This window comes from Peromyscus maniculatus, chromosome 21 (genome assembly GCF_049852395.1).
Source record: "Peromyscus maniculatus bairdii isolate BWxNUB_F1_BW_parent chromosome 21, HU_Pman_BW_mat_3.1, whole genome shotgun sequence".
Lineage (NCBI taxonomy): Eukaryota > Metazoa > Chordata > Mammalia > Rodentia > Cricetidae > Peromyscus > Peromyscus maniculatus.
The window spans coordinates 45535519-45550065 of NC_134872.1; the positions used below are offsets into that span (position 1 = coordinate 45535519).

Genomic DNA, 14547 nt, shown 5'->3' on the forward strand with positions numbered 1-14547 from the left:
AGGATGAGGAGGGCTGAGGGACACAGGCTTGTGTCCTTCAGTCGCCTCCTTTCCACTCTCAGTTGAAGGAGCAGCGTGAGAAGGAAAGGTGGCAGAGGCAGCGGAAGGTCCTGGCCAGTGGCACCCTGGAAGAGAGTGGCGAGTTCGATGACCTGGTGTCGGCCTTGCGCTCGGGAGAAGTTTTTGACAAGGACTTGAGCAAGTTCAAGCGCAACCGCAAGCGAGCAGGGACGCAGGCCCCAGAGGTCGCCCGTGAGAGGGCGATAAGCAGGCTAAAGCACTGACTTGGGGGCTGGGGACCGGCCACATGGCGGCAGGCCTGGAGACGGGGAGCAGGGGAGAAGATTTGAACAGACGCAGCAGTGACTCCAGTGGTTTGGAAAGCTGGCTTTGGGAGCCCTGGGCTGGGTCCCGGGGGCTGTGTGCGGCTAGACCGGGTGTCTCCCACACCGACACAGGGCCGTGTCTCATCTCCCTTTACATTGCTCCTTCGCATCCTGTCTCTCTCTGCCCCTCCTTCTCCTGGCCATCATTCTCTAAGACTAGCATGGACATCCCTGGCAGGCCCTGGGCATTGGCCAGGAAATCCCAGGCTGGAGAACACTGTTCTCCACACCTCATGTGGGCACAGCGCTGTTCAAAATCCAGGAGACCACATCCTTTTCAGACCTCTTGTACAGTGTGTGGTGGTGCAGTGGGACCCAAAAACCAGCAGCAGGGACTCTAGGTGGCTCTCTGAAAAGACAGCTCAATGGAACATGGAGCTGAGATGGAAAAGAGGGGCCTTATGTGTTCTATCGAGATAAGCTCTAGCATGTTCCAGAAGAACACATGTAGAAAGGGACCAGAGCCAGCAAGCGAGTTGTCTGCCTTTTTCCTAGAGCAAGTCCTGGGGCCTCTCCTCTCCCCGCAGTCACCTTCATCCCATCTACTAAATCTCCTGTCCCCAAATTCTTCTCTGGATTGCAAAACTCTGGCCCACCACCAGCTTACAGTATGGCTCTGGTAAGGAGGGGTGTCCAAGAAAGACTCCCTTCATCACCTCACCAGGCTTAGGCATAGGGACCCCAAAGCAAACCCCAGTGCAACCTGACCACTGTCCTGGAGAGACAGTGACCTGAGTTCCCAGCAGTTCCTCACCAGAGGACAACACTCAAATACGTCACTCCTGGGGAAGCTACCATTCCACTCAGCTGACCCCTTCCATGCCACAGTGGCCTCTCAGTCTCCATCTGAGGTCACAGCGGAGCTCCATATACTTGGCTGCAGCTGGCTTTGGGAATTGTTCCGGAGGGCTGGACCCACCCTCCACGTTTGACTGTCATTCTGAGGGAGACATGGGGAGATGGGGCTGAGAAGAGCAGGCAGGAAAAGCTGAGGTGAGGGTGGAAGGGGAGCGTGTGTAGGACGCTCACATCAGGGCTTGTGTAGGACGCTCACTTCAGGGCTTGTGTAGGACGCTCACGTCAGGGCTTGCTCCTGCATCTGTGCTCAGTTTGGTTCCCCAGCCTGACTTGCATGGGACCATCCTGGCCCTCTGCCTGCTCACTCATCTTCTGTTCCGCCCATCTTCAGTTGTTGTTGATGGTATGGGTGGTAGCACTACTATATCTAGGCAAATGTTCTAAATGGATCAGGGTAAGATCAACTCCATGAAGGTTCTTATTATCTAATGCACCTCTGTCCCCTCTCATCCTGAGACCAATCTTGCCTGATTACCATCCACCAGCCCCCGGCTCTTCCCATCTAACCGCCTGGCTCAGGGTCACTGCCAGTGGCCGCGGGATGCTCACTCCTATAACTGCCCACCTTCTGTTTTTCTACATGAGATTCCCAGTGGGTAGGGCCATAGTAGCTGCGGGGAGGAGAAACACGGCGTTGAGCTGGGGCGTGTACCCTGGTCTGAGAGGCATCTCAGCAAGTAGGAGACAGGCCAGTAGGGTGGGAAGAAGCCAGCCTAAGAGGGCAAAGGGCTGCTAAGAAGAGTGGCCCTGCCTTACCCCCCAGCAAGCTATCAAGAATGGAGAGGACGGAGCTGGGCATCTTCCCATCTTCCAAACTGCCCAGGCTGTCAGCCTAACATGCTAGGGGCAGGAGACAGGCATGCTGTGTTCTGGCCTTCCCAAACACCACCAAGACTGGACATGCACTAGGAAAGACAAGGAAGACGGAAGTTCTTGAAGGAACACATCGGATCCTCAGAAAAGCCATTTGGCATCTCTCCAGAGCCCAGCCTTCTCACCCCAAAGAATTTTGCCTTCTCTATTTATTATTTTCCAAATCCGGCCAGTGGCTCTGGTGCTATATGTCCTTGTAACCAGATTTCAACAGTGCCTTGGAGCATGGACCATTGAGTGACTGGTGCCGTGAAGGTGGACAGGCTGGTCCTCAACGTTAAAGGAAGTCTGCCCCAGGGCCTTCCACCTGTCTTGCCCCTGTGGGTCCACTGCTCCGGTTAACTTTGTGCACAATGTAAGATTCATAGTCCAGCCAACACACCCTTCTCAGCAGAGGCCATTCCCTTCCCAAGATGGAAGTTTGTCCGGGGACGGAAGGACAAAACTCTCCAGGTAGGTGGAGATAGGCATGGGGTCTTCACATCCACCCCTACTGACGCCAACTCGGGAGCTGTGACCATCTCCCTGGACATCTGCCAACCTTCATGCCAAGGCCACCCTCAACAGCTGCTGCAGAAGACAATGAGGTTCATATGTACAGAACTCTACAGTGTCCTTCTTACCCGCACCCTTTTATAAGAATATATTGTAATACTAAAAACTATTAAATTCATCCCCACCCCCAGCCTGCCTATAAACTTATCTTCTTCCCATGTGGACTTGGGTTGTGCTGGAGTGGGCATGGCCAGTGGCGGGCAGGGCCAGTGGCGGGCAGGGCCAGTGGTGGGCTGGACCTAGTTCCTACCAGTTCTATGAGTGCCAATGCACATTTTCTGGAATGTTTCAAGCCAATTGAGGTTCCGTGGACGCTTGAGTCGGGAACATGTTAAACATTTGTTACCACACCTCTGTACAAGGCGGAGGGAATGCCAGGCCAGGGCCACCACTGCAGACAGACCTAAGACGCCACCCAGCTTTGATAACCCCGCATGCTAGGCCATTGTTTGGGGTACATAAACTAGGAGCCTCTACTTAATTCACAAGCCTACTCTCCAAGAGTTGGCCATGCAGCTGAGCCCAGGCCACCCATCAGTCACATTGCCTCAGGCCACACCTGCATTTCTCACGGTCCCCCTGGGGGAGTCCAGAGAATAAGCCCCTTGGCCTGCCTTCCTAGGGTTCCTCTTCCCACCCACCCCCTGCAGGGAGTGTCTTGGGATGGGGCTGATGGGTAAAACTTAGCAGCTTGTGCTCTTTTCACAGACAAGAGTCCTCATGCCTCATCTCCAAAGCTGGCGCCGTGGGTTTATTTGTGCGCTGTGAGGGTGAAGGTCACCGTCAGCCCTTCTTTCCCTGATGTGTGCCAGAGTAGAGAGGTGTGGGCAGACCGCAGTAAGCAGAACCAGGTGTGCGTAAAGGCTGGCACGAGTCCTTGGGGGTGTAGTCCGAAAGTGTGCATCCTGCTGGAGCAGGGCCGGAGGCCAGGGAGTGGGGATCCTGTGATACATTCTTTAGGGAGCTGTGGTTTTCCTTCCTCAAAGTGGGTTCCTCTCCTTATGAGCCCTTATTATCTCCCCAGGGAAGAGAAGAGAGAACCCTAAATGAGAAGGGCTGCCTGAAGCTGTCCATCTGAAACAAGCCAAGTAATATGACATGGCGTGGGGGGTATCCCGTATCAAACCTTCCACTGCTGGAGTCCTGGAAGGTGTCAAGGCCAGAGGTGTCTTCATGTTGAGGACACCTCACGGGTTAGAATAAATATCAGTGGTAAAGAGACAGGGTGATCCTAGGTCATAGTGACTAGATTAAGAGGAATGTGACATCTTTTCCTCCACCCAAATTGCATCCCCTTGGGAGACAAGATTGGGGCGAGTGAGGCACTCTTAAGCCCGATGGAAGTCCCCGCGCTGACCTCCGGTCTTACTGATGAGCTTTACCTCTGCCACCACGATGTCCCTACTGACTGCCTTGCACATGTCATACAGGGTAAGGGCAGCCATGGCAGCCGAGGTCAGTGCCTCCATCTCTACCCCGGTGGGGCCTCGGGCCCGGCAGGATGCCTGGATCAGCACGGCGTGGCGCGTGCTGTCCAGCTCCAGCTGTACCTGCACATGGCTCAGGGCCACGTGGTGGCACAGGGGGATCAGCTGACTAGTTAGCTTGGCTGCCTGGACTCCAGCCAGCTGGGCCACTGCCAGGGCATCGCCCTTCTTCAGCTGGTTCTGCTGGACAAGCCTGAAGGCCACGGGTCCAAGAAGGACCACGGCAGAGGCCACAGCCACCCGCTCTGTGTCTGGCTTCCCGCCCACATCTACCATAGCTGCCCGTCCTTCTGAGTCCACATGAGTGAGCTGAGTTGAAGTCAGCCCTGGTCCTGAGGGGACAGCAGGATCCTGGGACCCTACGCTAAGGCACTTTGAGTGAGTGTCAGAGTCTGGGTAGCAGCTGTAGTGTCTCTGAGGGGAGCCGGACCCCAGGCACTGTTGAGACAGAGGAAGGGCCGTGGGGACACGGAGTCTTTTCCACAAAGTTGCCATCTGGTCAGAGAGAGTCTCTCTGACACTCAGATTCCGAACATGGAGGGGATCCAGGGAGAGAGTGCTCCAACTAGCTGGTGGGGAATCTCGAAGCATCCAAGGCAACCCTGAAAGGCAGAAAGCAAAGAAGAGACTGAGTCTCCAAACGAGCCCTGTCTCCACCTGTCTCCTGACCCTCGCTGTCCCACCAGGAGTTCTCATTCACATCAAGGAGAAGGAAGAACGAAAGCGGAGCCAGGGCAAGCCTTAATCCCCACAGAGGCAAGTGGAACTCTGTGAGTTCGAGGCCAGCCTGGTCTGGAGAGCCAGAGCTGCTAAGCAGACAGAGAGGGAAACAAACAGAGGGGCCCAGTTTCCGTTTGTTCTCCTCAGGCAGTGGTGGTGCAAGGTCACTTCCGGGTCCCCTGTGCTTCTGAACTTGGTCCCCAAAGTTTTCCTATGACATACCTTAGGCCTGAAGAATGATGCCTGGATCAAACAGCCTTTTGATGTCCATTCATTTTCCTAAAACTAGCTGGATCTCACCCTGAACCACCAATCACAGGTCTTTTACCTTGAGACTTCCAGTGGGGAATGAACAGCAATGTCATTCTGAGGGCCAAGACACTAGCCAACAGTTCATCTACTTAAACAACGTCAAGTCCCCACAAGGACATCAATTGACAGATTCCAGAAAACCTTAGGGCTGCTGCTCCTCACAGAACAAAGACCAGCGTCAGCACCTGACACCAGCAGCCACTGAGAACTCACAAGGAGTGGGTACTTTCACCATGGTCCTACCAACTCAGGGGCCTCAGGGGTAGGGTCCCTGAGTGGTTCACAGGCTCCTGGAGGTCAGAGGCCCTCACCGAGGCAACTCTTGTTTTGTGAAAACCAGGCCAGTCTAGTCTCTCCAGACACTTCACATAAGAGAGTCCGCATGAAGCAAAGGTGTCCGTCCCTAGCTTCTCCCTTTCCGTCACACCCTGAGTCCCACCCTCGTCTGTTGGAGGGAAGGCCATCAGGACATCCCATTCCTTGCTATGAAGATGTATACGCCTAGGCCAAGACCCCCAGTGCTGTGGGGGTAGGTGGGGGAGAGGTGACTAAGGTCCCTTCCCCAGTGGAATGCCTGTCATCTGCTCTCCTGCTCTGGGTGGCCGGTGTGCAGAGGTGGTCACTGGGCTATCTCGGGCCCATGGAATCTGCTTTGCTCTGGACCTCTGTGTCCATTCTGCTCCAAACTCTGGAGGAAGGAACTTTCCTTCAAGTTTCTTAGTGCTTTTTCAGTTCCAATGTGCTAATTCCAAAGGCCTGGATCGGGGTGCGTCCTAGGGGATCCAGGCTTTATCTGCTGCCACCTGGACACTGAACAGAGCAGCAGGCCCTCCCAGACTACCTGGAGCTTGATGAAGTGGTATTTTCACTTGAAGAAGCACCATCCACTTGAGATTCTCCTGTGCACAGTCCCTGGCGTTAAGGGACAGGGAAAGGTCAAATCCTGGTGTTCAGAGAGCTGCCTCACCTGATGCCTGACCAAGACAACTGATGGGCCACACATATGTACAGGTGGCTCCACGTGGCAGAAAAGGGACATCTACGTCCTGCTGGGGGATGCCACAGTCGAGGAGAAGCTCTCTATGTTAACCAGGAGCTCTACTCTCCAAAGAGAGCTAACTCCGTGAGTATCAGGTCTGTAGAAGCCTCTGCCCTGATTTTGAGAGAGGGAGAAGGCCACTCTATAGTCTGGAGACAGAAGGGTTGCTGTGGGCAGGGAAGAGACAGCAGATATGGAAGGTTTAAGAAAAGATGAAAGAAGACATTTCAAAATAGGGGCAGAGCAAGGCTTGTCTCATAGAGGGGACCCCCACCCACCCCACAGGACCCCCCAAGTGACAAGGGTGAGTAGTTACGTACTGATAGGTCACCCACCGATGAGGATCATGGGCCGGTTCTTCATCTGGGCAATATTGAACATGCCTGGTGTGAGGGAAGGATGAGCAGAGAGGAAAGCAGGGGAGGAGAGAGAAGGGAGATTTCACTGAAACACGGATGGATGGAGCCAAAGGCCTGTGCACAGACACAGGCCTTCTGACGAAGAATCACACACATCACTGCAAGGTCACCCCGAGAACACTCCAGGGACCTGGTCCTGCCTCCCTCTCTCCCAAAGACAAGGAACGCGTGGGAATCCAGGGGGCCAGTGCTATCTCTTAGCCTAATAAAAGTGCTGGAGAATGTTGGGGTCCCCCTGTGTAGCCTATGCTACATCAGTTTCCTCAAAGAACAACCACCATGCCCCATGTCCAAGTTCCAATAGGAATGGCCAGTGGCCAGGACACTGAACTGGGCACCTTAGCCCAGGCTTGCTTTATCCTCCACCCTCTCCTTCACACTTCCTGGCACTAACCCACGCAACACCGCCCACTCCCACTCAGCCCGCCCACTCCCACTCAGCCACGCCCACTCCCACTCGGCCACGCCCACGCAGCCCCCACACTCCTGCTAAGTCCCGCCCACTCCCACTCAGTCCCGCCCACTCCCGCCCAGCCCTTACCTGCATGTTGCCGCTTCTTCCTACCCACTGCTGCCCCAATGATCCTCAGAAGCTCCTCCTCAGAGGCCCCGGCCCGCAGGTGGTCCCGCAGGGACACCTCGGAGTTCCCGAAGAGGCAGACCTGTTGCAGACGAGAGAACAACTTGTAAGTCACCAGCCCCACTGAGCTGAGCATCAATGCTCATGTCTCCCACTGCAGGCTCACACTTGAGGCAGGACCCAGGGCCATGAGGGGCCGAAGGGACTGGATGGAGGGCCCAGAAAGGCTAGACAAGCAAAGGCAAAATCAGACTTCTGTGTGGGGCTTAGCCATACTCCTTTCAGAGAGGACAGCGTATACTGAGAATTAAACAGATATGAAGAGAGAACATATGAATCCAGAGCCGCTGTTACTTTCTGAGATATCTGATGGAGACACCTCTATCACCATGAGAGTGGACCCCAATGAATGGGGGCCGAGTGCCCTGGAGGTGGTACACACACCTCGCTTCCCATCAGCCTTTCCTGGTTCCTTCCCGTGTGGACACTACCACCCACCACCCGTTCTAGTCCTCCGTCCCTGCTCGGTAGCTGAGCAGCTGAATGTGGTTGGAGAGGTCAGCTTTGGGGCTTTTGTCTGTTTGTGAGACAGAAACTCGGTTCTTGGCTCAGGGAGTGTCGCTCAGGATGGCCGGGAACTGACAGGAACCCTCCTCCATTTTACGGTGCTGAGGTGACAGGTGTGAGTACCACACCTGGCTGGAGATGACGTCTGTGACCACTCAGTCTTAGCTCAATGTCCCCTAGCTATGTGAGAGGCAGGTCCTAAGATGGGGATGGATAAGGCAGTGCACAAACCAACACACCACACTGCCACAGACCCTGTGTGTCAGCTGTGTGTGCAGACACAAAGAACATCTGAAGAGCCAGCAAGGGCCGGGCTCTGGAGATGGAGACAGAAGGCCCAGCTTCTTCACTGTGAAAGGCATTCCCCCTCCCACAGCACTGGGCCCAGAACCCTCTCCACCCTTCACTGACTCGAGTTAATTCCTCCACAGACTTCTCCTGTGGGCTTCTGGGCTGGCTTCTGCCTGGAGGTCAGGAGAGAGGAGGGGGAAGCCCTGGCTTCTCTTCTCTCTTCCCTCCTCTCTGGCAGCAGCTGCTGCCCCCACAGCTGAAGCTCCAACCCTCTCCCCTCAAGGCTGCGGTCTCCCTGGCCCTCAGTGACATCACTTCCTCCACCTCCCACCTCCATGAGCCAGCTGTTGGCTGTTGCTCCTCAGAATGCCTCAGTGTCCCTAGTTAGATCCTTGATCCCTACCTCTCACTCTAAGTTGCCTTCCCACTCTCTTTAGACACCTTCTCTACATTTCCCATAAAACCTTGATGGACAGATGCCACCTCCATTGCCAGGAATTTCTGGCACCAGAAAAAGGCCCCATTTTCAACAACCCAGTGTATACTTCTTTCTGTATTCAAATGGCTGACCCCAAACAGGCAGCTCCAACCCCAATCCTAAAATTCCAGGCCCAGCAGCCACCCCACATTCCCCCTCCTCCTCTACACACACCACCAAGCTCCTTGATTCTTTTGTCCCATATTTTTTTCTTTTGTGTGTGTGTGTGTGTATATATATATATATATATATATATATATATATATATATATATATATATATATATATATATATATATATATATCTGTCTATGTTCCCGGTATATAGGTGAGTATGTGTGTGTGTGTATGTGTATGTGTGTGTGCACATATGTGTATGCATATGTGTGTGTACATACCTCTCTGTCTCTCTGTGTCTGTGTGCATGTGTGTACACATGATTGGAGGACAAAGGTCAACATCAGGTATCTTCCTCAACCAACCTCCACCTTAGTTTTTGAGACATGGTCTCTCATTGACCTAGATTTCAGCACCTTGGCTAGACCAGCTGGCCAGTGAGCTCCAGAGGTTCTTTTCTTCGTTTCCTTGGCACTGGGATTAAAAGAGTGTGGCCATGCTTGGCTCTTTACATGGGAGCTGGAGATCCAAACTTGGGTCTCCATGATTGTATAGCAAATATGTTAGCCATCTCCACAGCACAACCACACCGTCACCCCACACATTCACTGAGCTGTCTCCACAGCATGATCTCATACCTTTACCCTCACATATTTATATATCTTAATCATTGCTCAATATCCACTTAATGAGTTTAAGTTCAAATCCAACAAAGATGGGGATCACGCCTCCCTCTTGCTCAGAAACTTCACCTTGCTCCCTACAGTCTGAGTCACATGTTCTGAGTCACAGCTCTCACAGTGTGGACTCTCCAGACCTGATTTCAGGAGTATGAGTCCAGATCGCAGCCATTCTTCAAGGCCCACCATGCTCGCGGCCAGCACTGTGTGCCCGGGACAAAGGGCCACTGCGCGTCTGCCCACCACCCTTTTGAGTGTGCCAATGAGTTCTTATGGCCTGAAGGGAATGAGCCTTTCACAGCCTCAAGCTCAAGCACGGAGCGTGACAACCAGCCAAGGAATGGGTGCTGGTTTCAGAAGTGAGTCCTGGCTGCGTGGAAGGCTGACCAGTTGACCCAGGGATAACAGTGCTTTCGGCCTCCCCCTGGCAGCGCTGAGGGCTGGAGAGGATTCCTGATAAACCAGAAGCTGCTCTGAGGACCCAATGAAGTTTGAAGAAATGGGTGACTGCCAAGAAAAACACAGATTCACACTGGTCACCCCAAGTTCCCCTCCACTGAGCACTGATCTCCCCCTCTGATCAGGAGCTCAGGTGGATGTGAGCGAACAGGACAGAAGTCGTGAGTGGGAGGGGCAGGATGCTCACCTTGAGGTTCCCATCAGCTGTGATGCGCAGCCGGTTGCAGGTCCCACAGAAATGCTCTGACATGGACGTGATGAAGCTGATCTGACCTTGGAAGCCTGGGATCTTAAAGGCCTGGGAGAGAAGGGCAGCTGAAGGGACAGGGTGGGCTATCCCTTGCTCCCAGGATCCCCTTGCTGATGTCAAGACCCCATTCTGCAGCTCTGACAGTGTGGTGGGTGACCCATGAGCCCCGGCCTTTGCCTGGCTTGCTCTGGAGAAGAGTTGCTATGGATACAGGTGTGTGGACGACAGGCTACAGAGGGCCATGGAGGAGAGGACCACGCTGCCCCTCTTGCCTGCAGAGTACGACCTCTGACCTAGTTTTACCATCTAGGTTTAGGCTGCTCTTTTAAGCATCACAGCCTGCGGCACACCGTTCCCAGGCGCACTCTGAATTTACGCAGCACCCAGCCACTGGAGGGAGGCAGGGCCACCCCCAGCACCGCCCTCCTGCTCCCTAACCTTGGCGGTGCTGGAGTCCTCCTCCGGCAGCTTCTCCAGCTCTGGCCACTGCTGTCGGATGGTGTCCAGCATCTCCTTGTAGCTAACCATCTTCCTGAAGTTCCACTTGTTGCCTGTATTTGGTTGCAGGTGGCAGGGGGAGCTTTTGAACCAGAGATGAAGGGGACCCTGCCCAAGGATCAGATCACATCCACACGTGACCCCAGAGCACCCCACACCATCCTCCCACCACCCCAGGTATCGGCAGTACCTGGTGCAGCCCGAGGCCCACGCACCCTCCCTCATCCCCCTCACCCCCCCACCCTTCGCCAAACCCTTGCCGCTCACCGTCAAATGGCATGTACTCAATGAAGCGCACATCCAGGGGAAGACGCTCTGTCAGGGCCACAAAGTCCAGAAGCTCATCTTCATTCAGGCCTCGCATCACCACACAGTTCACCTGACCAAGGACAACTGGGCCATGAGAGCTGTCTCCAGCATGCTTTCGTGAGGACAACCTTTGGGGTGTCGCACTGCTCGGGACCCCGTCTGTACCTCTCGCCACCCATTACTGCACAGCTGGGGTATTCCGTGGGGGCCACTGCTTTTCTCTATACCCAGTGAGGGAGAAGTCGGGCTAGATGTAACTTGGCAAGAAGGAGTGGGAGGTACGTGTCCACTGGCCAGGCTGAGGGCTGTCAAGGGGCCAGGTGTCAGGGACCTATGGTCCCCTGGCCCAGTGGGGTCAGGAAGGAAGGCAGAAGTCAGCAGTGGTGACAGATCCTCACCTTCACAGGCTTGTAACCCAGCTCAATGGCTTTGTGGACACCCTCCATGACTTTGTGGAAGCCTGCAGAGAGGGAGAAGCAAGGATTCAGGGACACCCCTTCTCCAGGGAACCACCAGACCTGTGTGGAACAGAGAAACCCAAAAGACCACCTGGCTTGAGGATCAGCAAGAGTTTTCTCTCACGGGCCAGACAACAAACATTTTAGGTGACGACAGCCAAGAGGCAGCACTCAGATTCTATGTGGGTATAAGACACAAAATATGTTTCTACTAATTTCAAAGTATAGCAATATGGCTTTTATTTTTATTTACATTTCTTTTTTGCAGATACTTAGGTATGTGTGTGCATGTTTATGTATCTGTAGGGTGTACAAGTGGAGGCCAAAACATCCTGGGGTGTCATTCCTCAGTTGTCTTTTTTTAGTTAGTTTTATGCACATTTGTGTGTACCCTGCATATATGTCTGTACATCACATGTGTCCCTGGTGCCCATGGAGGTCAACAGAGGGCACTGAGCCCCTTGGAATTAGAGCTATTTTACTGACTACCCCACCAATTTCATGTGGTTTTTTATAACACAGAATGGAGGAATGTCTATTTTCTCAGGGATACACTATTGTTTAATTGGGGTTCACAGGTCATGTTCTCAATGATTAATGATTACAAATGTTATCTGTAAAACCCATTCCTGGCTCCAAGGCTGTACAAATACAAACCATGAGCTGGATGTGGCCTGTGGGCCATAGTTAGCTGACCTATGATCTAGCTGAGTCTTTGCACAGTCTAGATGGGGAAACTGAGGCCCTGCTGCAGTCTTTATATCCGACTTTATATAATGTAGGCCCCTCTCTCACTGGTGTGTCCTCAACAATCGTTCCCTTCAGAGGCAGGTGAATGCCAGAGCATAATGGGGGGTGGGCTGGGACGTCACCTTGCTGTTGGCTGTGTCCCTGGGGAGGTGCTTGTGCTAGGGAAGAGGGCAAGGGAGATGGCGCCCAGCTGGAAGCATCCTTCCCACTTCCACCTCCCAGCCTTCTGCTCTCTGGTCACAGCTTCCTCACAGGAAGTCCCCTAGACCCAAATCCTCCCTGCCACCAGGCCAGCAGAACCGTCTCCCCCTCGAGCCCAGAGGTCCTCTCCTGCTCCGAGTTTTCTCCCTCCCCACGCACGTCAGTAGATACCACGAGATCGGCAAGGGCTGTTCTGTGTGGTTTTGTTTTGTTCCAGCAGTCTTCAGGGGCTGGGCACTGTGTCGTGCACAAGCATGAGACTCTGAGTTCCAACCTAGGACATGTAAAAGACTAGACATGGCGGCAGGCTTGTAATCCTGAGTGTCCTGATAAACCAGAAGCTGCAAGGTGGAGAGGTAAAGTCCCAGGGCTCACTGACCAGCCAGACTCGTCTAAAGAAGTGTATTCCAGATCCTGGCAGAGAGTCTGTCTCAAAAAGTTCATGATGGACAACTATGAGGATAACAGCTGAGGTTGTCCATTTGCTTCCACCTGCACATACCCACAAATACATAAACACACACTGCACACACCCACAAGTACATAAACACACACACACTGCACACACTGTACACACTCACAAGTACATAAATACACACACACACTGCACACACACACAAGTACATAAACACACACACACACACACACTGCACACACACACAAGTACATAAACACACATACACACACTGCACACACCCACACACAAAAATAAAATATAAATAGAGAAGCACATTAAAACTGTATAACTACACTTTGAATTTTGTCATTGTGGATGATGCGGCCCTCTCCAGAGGGAGGAGCTTCAGCCAGAGCTTTGTCAGCTTCTGGAAGGCTGCAAGCAGGAGGCTGCACACCCGGGCAGGGAAGGAAGAGGACACGAGCATGGCTGGTGTTGGCTCTGCTCCAAACGAAGAGTGTGCAGAGCTGCCTTCCCGGCACCCCTCTGACCTCCAGAGTCCTCAGTCATGGACCACCCACACCCCCAAAATCGAAGGGTAGTGTGCCCTGGGCCTGACACCTCAGAGCAACCACGTCCACCCCAGCTGGCCCATGTGTCTCCAGGCAAACAACCTGGGCCAGGTATTAATCCCTTACCGAGCCCAGCCAACAGTACATCCATAATTCAGACACCAGGAGAAAGTGACCACCCCGCCACACACACACAGAGTGTGGCAGGGCCCTGGGGAGACCCACACTTCAGCCTGCCTGTGATCACCTTTTCTGCGGACGATGAACTCAAACTTGGCAGGAACCAGAGTGTCCAGGCTGATGTTAACAGCATTGAGCCCTGCCTTCTGGAGCTGGGGCAGCAGCCGGGCTAGGTTGATGCCGTTGGTGGTGACACCAATGGTTCTCAGCCCTTCCAGCCGATGAAGTCGTGCTGGAAAGATAAGAGAAAAGCATTAGATTGTTCTCCCTGGGAAAAGGGCAGGAAGGCAAAACTCTTGTTCTAAATGGAGAGAGTGCAAAGGGGCTTCCACTGGGCTTGATAACAAGTGTGGAAATAAAAACCAGGCGAGAGGCTGGAGAGATGGCCCAGCTACTAAGGCCACTTGCTTTTCTTGCAGAAAAGCCACGTTCAATTCCCAGCACTCACGCTATATCTTACAACCAGCTTTAACTCTAGGTACAGGGGCCGAATCCTTTTTCTGGTCACCAAGCACACATGTGACACACACACATACACAAAGGCAAAAACACTCGTACAAAAAAAACCAGAATAAAGATAACAACAGCTGAAGCGCTGTGTGGTGGTGGAAGAAGCTGGCCCACAATGGGAGCGCACTATTAGGAGGTGTGGCCTTGTTGGAGTGGGTGTGGCCTTGTTGGAAGAAGTATGTCACTGTGGGGGCGGGCTTTGAAGTCTCCCATGCTAAAGATACTGCCCAGTATCTCAGTCCACTTCCTGTTGCCTTTGAGTCAAGATGTAGACCTCTCAGCTCCTTCTCTAGCACCATGTCTGCCTGCATGCTGCCCTGCTTCCTGCTGTGACGATAATGGACTAACCCTCTGAAACTGTAAGCCAGCCCCAATTAAATGTTTTCCTTTATAAGAGCTGCTGTGGTCATGGTATCACTTCACAGCCATAGAAGCCCTAACTAAGATACACTGGGTACTTGCCCTGTGCTAGATGCTGGCCCTGGGCTGGGAGCTGGCCCTGGGCTGGGTGCTGGACCTGGGCTGGGTGCTGGTCCTGGGCTGGGTGCTGGCCCTGAGCTAAGTGTTGACCCTGACCTGAGTGCTCACCCTGGGCTGGGAGC

The 14547-nt window shown here is 53.5% G+C and overlaps 2 protein-coding genes across 12 annotated transcripts in view; one reads left to right on the forward strand and one right to left on the reverse strand.

The window, feature by feature from the left end:
• Positions 1-2802, forward strand: part of Daam2 (dishevelled associated activator of morphogenesis 2) — a 111634-nt gene extending 108832 nt beyond the window's left edge. For all 10 annotated transcript variants that reach the window (XM_006994400.3, XM_042266008.2, XM_042266007.2 and 7 more), the window contains one exon: positions 63-2802. In XM_006994400.3, coding sequence (XP_006994462.1) covers positions 63-284 — 222 coding nt within the window. In that variant the 3' untranslated portion in view covers positions 285-2802. The remainder of the gene's footprint in view (positions 1-62) is intronic.
• A 595-nt stretch (positions 2803-3397) lies between these two features.
• Positions 3398-14547, reverse strand: part of Mocs1 (molybdenum cofactor synthesis 1) — a 28114-nt gene continuing 16964 nt past the window's right edge. Inside the window, exons 4-11 of one of the 2 annotated variants that reach the window (XM_042266009.2) lie at positions 13503-13667; positions 11276-11337; positions 10836-10947; positions 10509-10621; positions 10008-10118; positions 7191-7311; positions 6551-6613; positions 3398-4761 (exon numbers count right to left, since the gene is read on the reverse strand). In XM_042266009.2, the coding sequence (XP_042121943.1) occupies positions 6558-6613; positions 7191-7311; positions 10008-10118; positions 10509-10621; positions 10836-10947; positions 11276-11337; positions 13503-13667 (740 nt within the window). In that variant the 3' untranslated portion in view covers positions 3398-4761; positions 6551-6557. The remainder of the gene's footprint in view (positions 4762-6550; positions 6614-7190; positions 7312-10007; positions 10119-10508; positions 10622-10835; positions 10948-11275; positions 11338-13502; positions 13668-14547) is intronic. The other variant, XM_006994404.4, reaches the window with a different exon arrangement.